The 17,633-nt window shown below is 34.5% G+C and overlaps 1 protein-coding gene across 2 annotated transcripts in view; it reads left to right on the top strand.

Moving 5' to 3' along the window:
• LOC127878597 (uncharacterized) overlaps positions 1–15,153 on the top strand; it is a 28,928-nt gene extending 13,775 nt beyond the window's left edge. For both annotated transcript variants that reach the window (XM_052425124.1, XM_052425133.1), the window contains exons 2-3: positions 12,697–12,886; positions 13,494–15,153. In XM_052425124.1, coding sequence (XP_052281084.1) covers positions 12,697–12,886; positions 13,494–14,097 — 794 coding nt within the window. In that variant the 3' untranslated portion in view covers positions 14,098–15,153. The remainder of the gene's footprint in view (positions 1–12,696; positions 12,887–13,493) is intronic.
• The last annotated feature ends 2,480 nt before the right edge of the window (positions 15,154–17,633 follow it).

The raw sequence follows: 17,633 nt of genomic DNA, 5'->3' as shown, positions 1-17,633 counted from the left end.
AAAAGTGAAAATCGTTGTTTCAACTCACTCTCGTAAACCTGTTGAATCGTGGAAGGGGGGCGGTGTCCGAGACTTAGATTTCTAAGTTATTAGATACTATTTGTCTCAACGCACATCGTCTGTTTTGACTTACAGTTTGTTTTGGGTTCTACAACATTATTCGTATTGCATTTAAACGTGCTAATTTAAACTAATCAACACGAATGTCTTCGTACTTTTTTCCCACGCGTGTCTTTGAAATAATGGCCATGCATCCATACATTGATTAAATTAAAAACTAATGCTAACTAATGCTAATTCGGCTGAAGTCATTTAATGTGTTTACATATTCAGTTATACTTTCTTTACGATCATGAACATGCTTTAAAGCCACAGCATATTGATCTGGGGTGGTAGTCCAGAAGCATCTGAAGTTAAATTTTATGTTTATCCTTAAATTGGTTCTTTTTCAAGTAAGTGTTTCATTTCATACTGCAATAGTTAGGCATCGAAAATTACATCAAAATACCATAATAATGTCAATGTTATTTGATGAATACCAAAAAAAACATGCATGTCTTTATTTAGTTTAGAAATATTAAACATTGTAATTTTAAACTGAAGTGAAAATATTTAAGAAATGAGTTAAGATGTTTCTGGAATACGACCCCAGTTGTTCAATGGAATTTTGTCCACAAACATATGAGTTAGCACGCGCAATACAATTAGAAAAATATATAAAGTTTTTTTACATATCCGCCGAACACTTCTTCCAGGCGCATTTACAATGTAGCCTGTTAAATTCTTCTTTTTTAATGTTTTATGAAAAAAGCGGTCTATGTCGTAAAGTATGAAGGTTATACAAAAATTAATTGAGTCAGCAACGACAGGACGCGGGAACATGGACTCCGCGGGCACTTTTTTTTTTACATTTTACGAACATCTTATCAATAGGTTGTTGCATAATAAAGTTACTTTATTTGTATAATTTAGCACTGTGGTATGTGACATAAAAAAATATCAGTTCAGAAAGTTAATTCTCACATAGTTACTGATTTGCATACGTTTTTAATGTCGATTAAACAATTGTTCATGGTATGAACATACACAACTGTGATTGAAGTATAGCAGTATACGATGTTCGTTGTTCAATTTGTAATATTAGCATGTTACAGCACTGTGGGGGAAAATTCAACGTACTTTTATAAATAATCATTGCAGTAGGGACGAAACACCAGCCCCAACGGCGGCAACAGTTTTTGGCGCGGAATATTTAACCAAAACAAATCGTCCAAAACACATTATTAGCAAAATATTATTTTAGTGTATTTCAGTACCTTTAATCCAGTTCGATTGAATCTCAAACATTTTTCTTCCCACTTTAATGCAGATAAATTTCTGTATAAAATAGTAAGTGTATTTTTCACGACACCAATTGCTCAATCAAACGAACAATTTAGAAAAAATAATATTCTGCAGAAAAAAGGGCCAGTTATTAATTGTATACGTTCTTCAAGTGCCAGTCAAAATCGAACCGTAGAAGATTTTAGGTTAATCATACGCCGTTTTCTATCTATCTAAATCCTCATATGTAAACGCGCCTTACATATTTACCTAACGACCCCTCGCAGCGTGTAATTTTAAAATAATATAGGTATTTATTAAGTATCAATATAATCACTACGCCGCTCGAACACTCAGGGGGCTTTCGATGGTACAAGTAAATAGTGGTTAATGCCTTTATCTCGGGCTGCTATCTCTCATCTGCGAACTGTAATCACATTCTCTCGTAAGCGTAACTGTCACTAACAATAGATCATCTTCCAGCCTTTACCAGTCTGTCACTATGGAATAGGTTCGTCAGAATAGCAGTTGCTATATCGAATTTGTATTTATACACACCAATATAAACATTTAACATACGAAGGTACCGCATTTTGGTTAGTATGGGACAACTTGCATTTATTGTCTATTGTATATATTGAATAAACCATATTTATAAAATTGTTGGACACATTAATGACTTAGAAATTTATTTATGAATGTATAATAAGATCCCCTAGCCATTTCAAGCATTGGTACTTAAATAAAGTTGCGAGCCACGCTACTGAATAGTTTATATATTAACGCATTTTTTTAAAACTCTGTCTTGAAAAGCAATACATAGGTTATCATGAGTTAGGGGTGAGAATTTTGGCAAAATGATTTGAGTCTTGTTCTGATAAAACTGGGCTTAATGCATGTGCGTAAAGTGTCGTCCCATATTAGCCTGTGCAGTCCGCACAGGCTAATCAGGGACGACAATTTCCACCTTAACTTGATTTTCGGTAAGGAGGGACTTCCTTGAAACTAAAAATACCATAAAAGCGGAAAGTGTCGTCCCTGATTAGCCTGTGCGGACTGCACAGGCTAATCTGGGACGACACTTTACGCACATGCAATAAGTCCAGTTTTCTCAGAACGCGGCTCATTTAATCATAGTTCATCTCTGCATGAGCTTTTCATGCACGCATCTATGTGCAGATTGAACCATTCAAGTATGACAAAGCTTTTCAGACATTTAGGCCCACTTCCTGTTCGATTCAGACACGTGTATAAAAGTCAGAACAAATTTAAACGAAAGATGTGCTCTAAACATGTGCATGTAAGAAAACAAGAAAACCACTATGAGAACATAACGTTTATAGAATTTTTTTTAAACAAAAGATGTACTCTAAACATGAGCATGTAAGAAACAACAAAACAACTATGAGAACATTGGGAACATCATGAACATAAAAGGCTGAGAAATAATGGACAATGTAGACTTCACTTTGATATGTTCAAACTGTTTTGAAAACTTATGCAAAGACAGTTTGCCTAACAAGAGAGGAGTTGTTTTTAGAAACAACTGCTTAAGATCTTGAGAGTATACGACCTACACGCACGAAACACGAATCTTGTTTATTCCAAAACTCATTCGATTAAGATTTATGTAAAGAGAAATTCTTTGAGAAACATAATAACCAGTTTGTAAATAAACTTTTTATGTATGAATACTGTTTTAAGGGATTTGTACGCGGGGTGACAATGTTACTTATGTAATGCTGCGTTCACACAAAACATCTCGTGTTCTATCGCGTAAGCTGGCTACCAGATACCTGCAGTATCGATGGATGGTGATTTCTGTAATACAAAGTCACTCGCTGGTTTCCTATAGTTGTTACTGTTTCAAATGACACCGTATAGTCTAAGTGTATTTTCAGCCATTGGGTGATTTAACTTATGATAGACTATAAGTGGTAACCTTAGAGGTGTTATTGTGAATATATCGGTGCAGAAAAGTTTTCGGTGCTGTTGTGAGATAATATCGACTTCACATTAATTTATATTATTCACATACGGGTTTGGAAATGGCGATAAAATGCACGATAATGTAGTTATTTAATGATTTGTTATTCATACTTCGTGGTAAGATCATAATAATATGCGAACCGACTTGCAAAACGCACGGAAGTGTTCTTCAAACTTCGTGGTAAGACATTGATGCGAACCACGGAGCTTATATTGTCATCTAGAGTCCGTGTGCGAACTGATGGGAAACACCGTACTTCCAATTGCATATACCGTATTAAATAAAGAAATTAAAGAACAATAGCGGACACAGCATTATATGTTACTTAAAGTGATACCTTCGTGTAATGTATCTGAGCTGGGTGGGTGGGTATAAAGAGGTCGCTCTTGTGTTACAAGTGTTGTTCGTAAAGGAGAAATTCAGTAACAAGATATGGCCTGATGTAGACTAAAACAGTGAAACTGACTCGACACTCACCTTACTAAACCGGCGGTAAAATAAGATACTCTCTGGCATATATAATACTGATCGCTGGTCATATTTATTAACATGTGCGAATAGTGGTCTGCATTCGATGCTTATGTTGGAGACTTCGTAGACAAGAAATTTGATAATGACAGGTACGATATATTATATTGCTTCAAGTGTGTGATATAATTATAATAATTATATAAAAATAATTTATTTTCTAGAATTAGCAACGAAGAATTCGATGGAAAGTTCGACACGTGATTTACAGAACTATAATGTTCTTTGTATTCAACTGTCTTGTTGTTCTTGTTTTATTCGAATTATAGTTTAAACATGCACTAGTAAACCATACATTCTTTATTAAGTCCATAAAGAAACCAAACAGTAAAGAGAAAAAAATAAAATGATAAATACATAATTTTACTAATTACACAATACATTTCTGTATCTTATAATTTATACACATTTACCTAAGACGTCATGATATCAAACAAGTAACATTGTAGCATAAATTAAAAAAAAAATATATATATTTTTATATATATACATGTCGAGTATTTAGACCAGTGTGAATATGATTAAGACTTGTTCAGTTTTCAAAACTATTCTATGTAACCAGAGTCAAGATCGGACAGATGTCCAATATGTTTAATTGAAAGTGATCAAGTTTTACAAATAACGGATATCGTATACCTTGTAGCTAACACCACCGTTATTTGATGCTTGTAGAGGATGTATTTTGGATTGAATTACGAACTCATATGTGCGAGTTATTTCTGGTGATGTTTTAAAACTTTTTCCAAATATATATTTTATACGACTGTAACGATCAACATCATCATTATCATCATAATAATCATCATCATCATCATCATCATCATCAGCAGCAGCAGCAACAGCATCATCATCATCATCATCATCATCATCATCATCATCATCATCATCATCATAATCATCATCATCATCATCATCATCATCATCATTATCATCATCTTCATAATCATCATTGTCGTTGTCGTCGTCGTTGTCGTCATCGTCGTCATCATCATTCCTCTTCTTCATCATCGTCGTCTTCGTTATCTATGTGTTCATCGGCATGATCATCAGGGACAGCAGCAACATTCGCAGTATCAATGGTCGATAAATCATGAACATAATCAATTAGTGACTTACTTAGTGTTTTTTTTTTCTGAAGCTATGTCTTTTTAAATTCAAATAGTTACATTTACCCTTAAATTCCTTTATTCGCTTACAAGCGTAGATTTTCGATTTAGTTCTCCAAGGATCCAAGTTATAAGCGATACTAACGTAGTTTCTGATGCTCATATATTGCCATGGTAACGAAAATTATCGCGTTACGTTAAAGTTGTAACAGCAGCAGCAGTCGATGAACTTGATTTCAGACATATTGATCTGTAGTATTTACTGGAGGCATATGTCACCAAGAACAATTGTAAGTGGATGGATAGACTTCGCAATACTCGGGAAATCATTAAGAAGTGTTGAAGGCGTTCGAGTGTTCAGATGTAACAGGTGTGTCAGCGATGAGTTAACCGTTAAACTAAAAATAAAATTAACACTACGTATGCGCAAGAAATAGTATAAGTAAGTAAGTAAGTAAATATTTTATTAAAGTGACATGTGCAAACATATATAGAAATAACAACAGACAATTACAAAAAGGCATGCACCCGGCCCAAACGGGCCTATGAGTCACATAATACATGATAAAACATTAAGCATGAAAACAGTAAGCGAATCAATGGTCAGTAACATAGTCAGTATATCAAGAATTATCGATATGGTCATATCACAAATTCAGACGTCAATCAAAATATATATTTATTCATTCTAATTAGGCAAAATATATGTGCTTAATATTTCATGTAGCGCCAATAATAGCGGCATGTAAGTTCTGACTTCAATGAAGTTACATTTGTACCTAATTTGATTTTAATCAATTTTAATTGATTAAAACTCATCCTTCAAAGTGTATGTAGTGATCAAAATATTCATTCTTGTACGAAAATTCAAACTACAAGGATGAAACATGAAAACAATCTAATATTTATTGTAATATTTAAATAAAAGTGCATTCTTAATCGAGCCGAATGATCAAGATTTACACTCAAAGAAAATAAACAATATCAAGGGTTTTAGGTATGCGACTGATGAATTCAGAACATAAAACAGTAACAAAACGCCACATGTATACTATACTAATGTGTTATACATATACTTAACATGAATGAAGTGTAACAGAAACATGCATGTAACGTTCAACGTATCGTATCAATGATTTAATTAAAATGGTATGGCATCGACATTGATTATGATATGATTTTAGAAAAAACAGTCATCATTCACAACAAAAATGGCTTATATTAATGGATAAACATTATAATTGCTTCATATATGGAATAAATTGCTCCTACGTTTCAAATATGAGGCTACTAAATACTTTGCTAATCTTCTGGGGTGATATTTTACAAGGTTAACAAATTTATCACAGTCTCTCATGTTCATAAATTCATCACTTGTGAGAATTTCACTAAGATAACATAGTCTTTTATCCTGGTATAAGGGACACTTCAATACAAAGTGCATTTCATCTTCAACTTAAGCAGTGTTACATAGTTTACAGAGTCTCTGTTCTGGCGCCTCACCAACATACCGCCCGGTTTCTATGCGGAGTGGCAGAATACCACATCTGAGCTGTGCGAGAATAGACCGCTCATTTCGCTTTAAATTAAGATTAAGATACGATTCCTTTTCAAAGTCAGTCTTAAATTGGATGTACGTTCGTAATTTGGAAACTTGAGTTACTTGTAAGCGCCAATCAGTTTTATGAAGTTCAGTGATGGATTGTTTGGCTTCTTCTAGATTTATTGGTTGGCGGCTAGTGAACTGATCATTTAATCCAATTTTTGTCATAATATCTTTAACTTCACTACACCAGTTATTTTGACAACGGATGTAGTCCATATTGAATACTTGTTTGGTGATTCTATTGTCATCGAGTAGCACGAGTCTATTCCACATTCTTAACATGTTTAACCATCTTCTATAGTTGGTCGGGATCCAGCCAATATCACCGGTAATTGCGAGTATGGGCGCAAATCTGTGTACGCCCAGATAGTATCTGATCGCACGATGCTGTACGTTGTCCATTGCTTGGTATTTCCTATAACCCCAAACGCCCGAACAGTAATCCATAATTGGCACAACGCAGGATTCAAACAGTTTTTGGAATGTATTTAACCCGAATTCTTTAAGGTCTCGTAGTTTTACTAATATCTTGCCAAGGGCTTTTCCGGCGCTTTTTCCTAGAATTTCCGCATTTATTGAAAAGTCACCTCTGCAATGGAATGTCACGCCTAGATATTTGTAGCTATCCACCAGTTGTAGAATGTTTTCACCTATTTTAAATGAAACGTCGGTACATGCTGCACGGCCTCTGCGGAAGTGAATGCATTTCGATTTTTCTGTATTTATGAGCACGCGCCAACGTCTACACCAGTCACGTAACGTGTCTAGGATGCGTTGTAGGTCATCTTCTGTCTTTGCTATACAAACAATATCATCGGCATATAATAATAATGACACCTTTTTCCCGTCTAGTTCAAGGCCAATGTCAAGGTCATTCACCTCTTTAATGAGGTCATTAGCGAATATTGAAAACAGCGTCGGCGACGCCGTATCACCCTGCTTCACTCCGGTCTGGCACGTGAACCAGTCCGTTAACTTGTTATTGACGCGGACACTAGCCGTCGAATGTTGGTAAATGTTTTTAATTGACGTATATATTTTGCCATCAATGCCGTTAAGTAGCAGTTTGTAAAGAAGCATGTCAATGTCGATGAAGTCGAAGCATTTACGCAAGTCAATGAAAACCGTAAATACCGTCGTATTATTACGTATGATGCCGTTAAGTGAAAAAAAGTATATGTTTTAATATAATTTACCCCTCCCCCAATGTAACTTTGTTCTTGCAATACATTGAAGTACATATTTCATCGATCTGCTTCGTCGAGATATGAATTTTTGTACATCTTGTGGTATTATATAACAGATACGTGAGTTAACATTTAAATGAGTCGCGTTCTGAGAAAACTGGGCCTAATGCGTGTGCGTAAAGTGTCGTCCCAGATTAGCCTGTGCAGTTCGCACAGGCTAATCAGGGACGACACTTTCAGCCTTAAATGGATTTTCGTGTAGAAGAGACTTCCTTTAAACGAAAAATACCATAAACGCGGAAAGTGTCGTCCCTGATTAGCTTGTGCGGATTGCACAGGCTAATTTGGGACGACACTTTACGCACAAGTATAAAGCCCAGTTTTCTCAGAACAAGGCTCAAATGATGGAGAAAACGTTTGATGACCACGTATTGTGGAATGTTGCGTGCAAGAGACGACACATAAAAAAATATGAATCTGCATTAACCCATTTATGCCTAGTGGACTCTCTCATCCTTCTAAATTGGATCATTTTATTTCCAAAATTAGGGATGTCTAGCATATTTATTTCTATATTTACAATATTTGTTAAAGAAATTTTTTAAGCAAACATTGCAGACCTAGATATGACGCCGCATCATGCGGCGTCTCATCTGGGTCTACGCTGTTTGCCAAGGCATTTTTTCTTGACGCAAGGCTTAAATGGGTTAATAAAGTTATACATTTAATATTGAAATATTCCCAGATGCATTTTGATTTATAAGAAGAATTTATTTATTATAAAATATATATTTATGCTTTAAATTTTGAGTTAAAGTGGGTTCCGAGAGTTTAAGATAATGTGTCAATCTCCAACGAAAAAAGTCCGCATACATTCTAGCCTTACCCAGCTGTGTTGAGGGTACATATATCCAAGAACCAAGTTTTTGTGCATAAATATATTGCCGAATATCTTAAAATGGCGACGATACTTTTTTTATTCACAGCACATGAACATATATCAACAAAATTATGTATAATTTTAGTTATCATTAAAGACATGCATATTATTTTTTCTGTTGTTGGATATCTGTTATTTAATTGCTTAAATAATTTCTTTTCCTTCTGTTTAGTCCGACGTGAATAAAAAGTCAAGTGAATTAAAAATCTGATAAAAAAAAATACGAAGACAGCTTTCAATTTGTCATTTTCACCATTCTTGCCCTGGGAGAGCTGTTGCATATTCATGTATGTTCCTTACGAAGTTTGAATCAGAGCCCAGGGGGCATGGAAACGTGTAACTTTACGCATGAGGCGTATTATACCATTATTTATAATAATTTACATGACTTATGTTTGTTGAGTAGCCCCTAACAATGTCAATGACAGTTCTACATTATTTGCTTAAATGATTTACTGGTATTAAGGCAATGTTTACAAGTAAAGGAACATTAAATACAGCCAATCAATTAAATTAGTGTTGTTTGCGCTTGGGGCTACGGATACAAATCATTGCCTGAGCGCAATGGTTAACTTAAGTCTTTTTATCTGATTACAAAGAAGAAATACACTATTGATTTCTCTCATTTTGAAAGAAACACTAAGCATTTTTAGTTCTTCGTTATTAATAAAAAGAAATATAAATACTTAATAAAAAATTAATACAACTTAATATAGTACTCTGAGATCTATGCGTGTTAAGCACGTTATAATAGAACGCAAGCTAGTTCGCACCGTCTTGTAATAACAAAATATTTCACTAGTGATTAAAACTTTTGAGAAATTAACTCGTTATTTAATTTTTATACACAGCTAGTCTTGTAAATAAATATTATTTTATAGCTGTAATTGTGCGAGTAGAGATAACCGCCTTTGATGTGATAGATGTTGTCCTCTGTGAGAAAACACACTTGTTTCGAAGAACAAACTCGAAAGGTGTTGAGAGGGTATTTATTTGATGGCGCTAATTACTGCATAATCTACAAAAAGATATATATGGGTATTTCACACGTTTATATTAATGATAGTCTTTAATGACCGTTTTCAAATTTCTGATCACATGTAAAGTGAATTTTCTAGCGAGAACGTGCAAGTGGATTAATATAATACGGATTAACAATGAATTCAACACGTTAGTGCTTCACGTTAAAGGGGCTAGTCAAATGTCTTAAATTGATTAAGTTTAGCGATTGTAGAAAACGTACATTTTATGAATAAGTCTAATCAGGAGAATTTCCTTTAAGTTGTCAGCCGCATTAAGCCAACAGTTCGGCCACTGTCATTGTCCGACTGCTATACGCAGGTTTTACTGTATAGAGATGCCTTATAATGATCTGCCGCGAATTAACACTTTGATATAATGTTTGAAACACTTTAAATATACAGATACAAACAGTTATCATAAGATTAAAATCTGCACTTTTTCTTCGTGTTAATAACATAATTATATTCGTAAAGTTACCAATTGAACAGAACAAAAGTACTTTTTTAAATTTATATACAGCCAATACAATTATAATATAACTCGATTCCGAATAGGCCGTTTATATTTCATAACTATTTTTGCAAGCACGCGACTATTAAGATTACTTATGTCATAACATTTTTATGAACACGTTAAGCGTTTTAAAGCTGTCATGTAAATTCAACTAAAAGGCGCCCAAGTGTTTGTATAATTCGTAGATGACTCTTTATTTCAGCTATTGTCCATTTAATTGCAGTGTCATATACTTTGATGTTCCGTTGGCATATTAAAAGCAAATATTATTGAAAACTAGGACATGTTGTCTTTCAGTATACAGTCAATAAATCACGTCGTAGGTTCGTCTTCAGAACAACATTGTCAACATGTAAATAAACCATCGCACGTTAGAGCTCATTCGTTCGTTCTCTATGTTCGACGTGTTTTACCACCATGCAATGCGATACGGATTTTGAGATAATAAAGAAATGATTTTCGATAAATAATCTTTAATTTCACTTTTCTGCGATGTATTTAAGGAAATAAATATATAAATAAAAACATTAACGTTGCCGATTGATCAATTTCAAGACATTGACAGCTTGAAGTCAGTCTAAACTAATCATGATCTGTTTAGGAATATTACCGCGTTACGTTGTTCACGTGATAAAAGTTGACCTCGGGCTTGTACGGTGACGCTAAGAAATAAATGACCTGTCAGCATTTACGTCTTGGTCATTATTTTCACGTAACGTAACTGTAGCAATACGGCAAAAACCGTCAAAACATGCCTGCATTGACCCCGAAGACATGTGGCATATATTTATGAAGGAATTATTATTTTAATTACCGCATTAATTGATTTATGCTGACCATTGTTTCGATGATAATTACCTGCACACGAGTATTATCAGAACAGTTGTGTTGGTGCGTGGGATGCAGGGACTTGTGATTTAAGAGTTTAGTCTTGCATTTAAGTGGTGAATATTTCCATTTGAAACGGATGTAAAATGAAAGTTTTACGTGAGTTATTGTTTGCATGTCGTTTTACGTAATATTTCTTATGATTTTTATGCCCTGGATCGAATGATTGGGGGTATATTGTTTTGGGCCAGTCTGTCTGTCCGTCATTGTATGTGTGTGTCTGTAACAAAACTTTAATCCATACTTTTGCAATATTGAAGATAGCAACTTGATATTTGGCATGCATGTGTATCATATGGAGCTGCACATTTTGAGTGGTGAAAAGTCAAGGTCAACGTCATCCTTTTAGGTTTAAGGTCAAATATATGGCTTCAAAGCGTCGCAGTACGGGGCATTGTGTTTCACAAACACGTACAGCTCTTGTTTTCTAGACAATTTGTTCTGATATCTCAATTGTATAATTATTTCAATTTTTCAAAATTTTGTAAATCATACATGTTGTTAAGAACTGCTGATACATAAAGTAGACTGTTTATGACATTGATTTCAAAAAATCATTTTACTACATAATCCGTCATTATCTTTCGGTTTAAAACAAGGCGTTTACATAGTTTTAACATATAAATCAGAAACAAAATTGGCGGAATCCAGTTATCCTATGTGAATTTCGTAATTAGATAAAATCGCCAATATAAGAACGATATAAAGTACAATGCCGTAACATACAATCCCGAGCAATAATGTGGTTTGGAAATCATTGTGTAATCAATGTGTAGTTCATTAACCGTAGAATATAACGTATCATCTCGAAGTGAAAAAGATAGAGGCCATTAATTAAGCATTTATCATAAATGAGACCGCGGGACCACATAATAATATAGGGGACTCACAACGGGATATTCAGTCTCGCGTAGGCTGTAGTAACCCATGAACATCACTAAATGGTCACTCGCAATTTTAATGCACTTAAGTACACATAAAACTTGCTAAGAGTGATTGACTTTGAACAATTTACCTGGTTCAACATTTGTGGGGTTGTTGATGACTTTGGGGATTTGTGAGCTCATTAAATGTGCAGCTTAAAGATCATAAGGTATATGATCTATATGTGTATGAATAAGAAATGTAGCTTAGATTGTCAATTGGGCATGATGATCTTATATCTATGACTGCAAATACTTTAAACGAGAAGGTTGAGACCGGATTTGTCAAACTGTGTGCCTTATTAAACTTTATTCCTGCAGATGGTTAAAATGAAGACCGGAAGTTTAGACTTCTCATGTTCCTTAATATTATGGATTAGTTTCTGCTAATTGAATGTTTGTTCATTTTGCGGGACATTATTTATAGTATTTAGTATGAACTTTAATATTTGTAAGATAATGATATTCGTTTTTGTTCCTTCTATAGAAAGAGAAGTGATAAAACACAATCATAGAAGTGATAAAACACGATCATGTCGAGATCCAAAGTTCGTCATTCAGTTTCCTCTGAAATTGATCAAATTCCAAAAGCTTCATTCCCCTGTTGTGATATTTTCCATCAAATAACACAAACACAACACACACGTATGAACTTCTTTAATCTTTTAGTGAAGCCAGATGAGCTTGGCGCACACAACACGACGGATGTGACGTCGATAAAGGAGGAGCCCGTAGAGGTGCTGACCATTATCGTCTGGTCGCTAGGTGGCGTCCTGCTCCTCGTGTTACTCACCCTACTCGTGCGCATCGTTCTCGCCCGAAACAAGCGCGAGCTGGACGTCTGCGACTATGACCAGTTGTACGTAGCGTTGTAGAACTTTTTTTCAAAATACGAGGGCATCATTTTGATCAAATTTGTGAAAGTTTTATCCACACACAACCATAGGAAGCGGTATCATAAATCGATTTCCGCCCTCGGACCCTACACCCTCGCCACCCATACCCATCACCCCGGGTCGCTTGCATGATCGGAAAACATATATTCCTTAAACCCTTTTTAATCAGTTTAAGTGTATCATTATCAATATACAACATCGAAACAAAAATACGATGTGATTGAATTCTTACAGAACAGATCACAGTTCCAACCAATTCCAGTATGTGTAAACGTTTGAATAAAAAAGATTCATGTATACTGAAAATGCCGATAACTGCATAGTTTATGCATTGTTTTGCATATGACAGACAGACAGACATTTCATTCAAGACTTGTACAAAGTACATCGTCTAAACACATGCATTTACAAATAATATGTCAACATGCTAAGACATTCTCATTTCTGCATTTCCGAGTATGAATGATAATTGTTACACGTTCTTTTTAAAAACAACAAAAAGCATCAAAGCTTCAATTAATACATTTTGTGTAAGAAACGGATCTCGTTTATACGAATTTTCTTTTCCAGTGGTAACGCTGTACTGAACACTGGGCGAAGAAGGGGAAGGCACACTCTGAGGATCTTTCTGGACCAGCCGGGTTCTCGTCCCATCGACCTAGGCTCCCCATCTCGTGACACTGGGATTCTGGTTCCTACGTCACATCCGGCGTCCACGGGAACTACACAGGAAAACCTATATAGCGACCCTCCGCCTTACGAAAGAACGCTTCAACCACAAAACACTACATCTACTCCAACGTTACGCGCACAACAACTCAGTAATCCGCATAATAATAATAACGTACCTAGCGAGTTGCGGTCTAGTGTGAGGACACTTGACTATATGCCGGACTGTTATATTTCCCCGGAGTTACCGACTAATTGTGAGATAATCACGCGACAGCTCAGGGTAGGAGAATACGTAAACAGTTTACCAGTTCCGGTACCCGTTCAACAGACTGCTCAATTGTTGCGCGATTACGTCACAGGATCACGCGCATCTATTAACGGTTACGTCATTAGTCCGCCGTCATATCGTGACGTAGTGAACTCCGGTAGCAGAATTCCGGCCGTTATAATTGACACGCCGAGAACTCGACCGGATCCTAGAAGATTGCTTTTCTCGTTGTGATGTTTGATTACGGGTATTTCATTTAAAAACAAAATATGTTGCCAAAAACCATGTTATAATTTGCTAATAAATGATAGTCGCATATTGTTTGAAATAATACAACCTTATTCATTATAATAAAATTTAATGGTGCTATAATCATTATAAGGTAGTGCTCATATCGCTAGTCTGATTATTAAAACTGTTCATATTTCATTATGACCAAACATGTCTGTATATATGTATTTAGTCATTTTTCTTTTGTTGATTGTTTCACCGTTTGCTAGGGGAAACAACTAATCCATTTTGAGACTATACTTTTTTTGAGTTAAGTTTCTTGTATTTTTGTTTGACAAACATATTTTAGCTGACATGGGCACAACTTGCTTATGATAAGCCTTTGTGATCATCTTTTGCACGTCGTTCGTGAACATTTACTTCATGCACAGTTGAGAAGCCACAGTATTTCTCCGATCTTCGTGAAATTTTGTCAGAATGACATCCCGCACAAAGTCTGTTTGCCGTGGAGTTAAAACAAGGTCACTAGGAAAAAAGCTTTCTATCACAATATTAACCATTTATGTGTTTCCCATTAATCACTTAATTTGCTCAGCTAAGCTGCTAACTTGCTAAGGTGTGGGTTTTCCTTTAATGGCGACTGTAAAATGTGTAAACACTTCAGTCAAATGCTCAAAACAAATGTTAAAAACATTGGATTTGAAGATATCTCGTCCAAGTTATACTTTTTTCTCGGGCAGTTGAAAGGGCATTTTAGGCTACTTTAAAATCACGTGCAGACGCTATGCATATTTTTCCTGAATCACCACGAAACTTGCTCAGAACATTTGTTATAATTATATCTCTTATGAGTTGTAAAATGGTTACGTAAACACAACAAGCTGCTCATAAAAGTTCCTTCTGGTATCAGATGAGCAGCATTGTGCCATGGGCTTTATGCCCTATTAAGATAAATGTACTATGTATATAGTTGATATGTTTTATCTGTACTTTGTCATATTATATGTATGCTATATCATATTGATATGTTAGATACGTGCAATAAATTATCAAAATAGAGATATATTATTTATTTTGCAAATCTTACGCATTATCGTTAGCGCTTTTAAATTTGGAATCCGAATTCACATTAAGATATATTTGACAATCGCATTTTGGCAGTTATTCATAAAATTACGAATTGTTAATACCGTAGATTTATTTATTTTCGTTATCATGTTTAATATAATACTTCGGACTTGAACATTCGTTGGACATTTGATTTCGAGGTTGACAAAACCCGCGAAAATCCACGAAAATGTTGGGGATGAAAAATTAAGCTTCAAAGGGTGCTAACTTAATTGTTTGGGTCATCGAAACAAACTTAAAGAACAATTATACATTACAACAAGTAGTTGTTCGATATTTTAGATAAAGACAATTTAAAAGGTACAGTATGCTGATTTTCAAAGTCTTATTTAAACATTCATTATAACCTACTAAATATCACAGTTCTCTATCACGGGAACAATTTTGGAGCTATACAGAGAAGTACGGAACAATTACAACGTACTAACAATACATGTAGATTTTGACATGTGTACTTTTGGAAAAATAATTACACGGTGTAGTCAGGGTTGGCATAAAACCCGGGTTTTATAGTATTGACCGACCTGGGCGGGTGATACTGGGAAAACCCGGGTCTTACTGGGCAATAGTGGGCAATACTGGGTAATAGGTAAAGATATTGCAATATTGTATCACTTATACGATAATAATGAGTTTGTACATATTAAAAGAACATATCTATTAACAATTTTTAACTATTAGTTACATTGTCAACTTCTAATTCATGTGAAAACATGTTCATAATTCCTTCTCATTTTCATGAAAATGGAAATTCTTTTTCTTTGTCTGTTTGGATGGGCATTACTTGGGTATCGAAGATATTACACAATTATACAACAGCACAACTTGCATAATGATAATAATGATTTAGTACATAACAGAAAATAACTATTAATTTTAGCAATTCTATTCTATTATTTACACTGTTATCTTCTACTTCATGTGGATGCATATTAATAATTACTTTTTTTCTGCAAAAAAAGTGCAATTCATTTTGTGTTTGTTTTGGATGGTTTGGATGGGCTTTACGGGGTAATAAAGATATTACACAATTATATAACTTATATAATTATTAGTCTCTATAAAAACATATCCATTAATTATAAATAATTAGAACCTATTTGTTACATTTTAACCAACTACATCATGTGGAAAGTTTGGAATCCTAATAATACTTTCTTGTTTTTACATAAATGAAATTCAATTTAATGGTCTTTATGGACAATACTGGGTATAACTTGGTATCTGTGTTTTATCTGATTAACATTTTATTAACTCACTTACATTATTTTTCTAAAAATATGATATGAAATGTAACAGAATGGTATTTATGAAGGAAACGGAAAATGGGAAGAGACATGAGGGATTATACATGTAATATATCTTTTTGTTATCATTCAAATAATTTAGTTGATCTCATGTTGCATTAAGACTCATGCCCCAATATAGCGTTTAAAATTATTGACACAGTTTTGTGTCATCATTTATGACACTCACACAGTTTGTACAACTAACAATAACACTGGGCCACTTAGATAAACATTGGACCTATTTGGGCCACATAAGGGCCCGATTAGGGCCAGACAAAGGCCCTCTAACTGTTTATTAGGGGCCATAAAAGATACACAGACTAGTGCCAATTAGGGCCCTCCCATTAAACGACTGGTGAAATGTGACTGCATGTGTACAAATGATAATGTAACTGATGCAAATAAAAAGTTTTATGATGAACACAGACCAAATATATGAGTCATTGTAAGAAAGATGCCAGAGTCTGTTTAAGGTATGTCTATAAATAATACATATTAATTTATTATATTCATTGATTATTTATGTTTTGTGTTAATAATATGAAGAGACTATATTTATTTTCATATTGTTAGGTTAAAATCATGATAAAAGTCCATTTATCAATTTCAGATTGCTTTATGTTATTTATATCATGTTTTTTTCTAAGAAACTGTGACTAGATATTGTAATTAATAAAACAACAGTTACTTTGAAGTCTGCATTAAAATTTTATATATCATACAGTGAAAATATGTTACTTCTATTTCAATATTATTGCCAACAATTCTACAGCATTTGCTAACTCTTTTTTCTTTACAATAGAGGCTAGCAGAGAAGTAAGGATGATAAAAAACAATTACAACTGCATGTTTAATGAAGAAAAATGGTATTGCCCACTTTCAGAGTATTGCCTGGGGCGGGAAAAACCGGGTTTTCCCAGCGGGTTTTCCCGGGGGCGGGTTTTTCGTGCCAACCCTGGGTGTAGTTTCTTCGACCATACAATAACCAGGAACACTTGTGTTTAATAAACCTTTTTTTTGAGGACAATACCAACTTTTTTTGAGTTTTTACTGCTTTTGACACTTGTTAGGTGCGAGCAATGGTGCGCATAAACATGAACAGGCATGAGTGCAAGTAAGTGA

This window comes from Dreissena polymorpha, chromosome 1 (assembly GCF_020536995.1).
Source record: "Dreissena polymorpha isolate Duluth1 chromosome 1, UMN_Dpol_1.0, whole genome shotgun sequence".
Classification (NCBI taxonomy): Eukaryota; Metazoa; Mollusca; class Bivalvia; order Myida; family Dreissenidae; genus Dreissena; species Dreissena polymorpha.
This window is presented reverse-complemented; position numbering and strand designations above follow the sequence as displayed.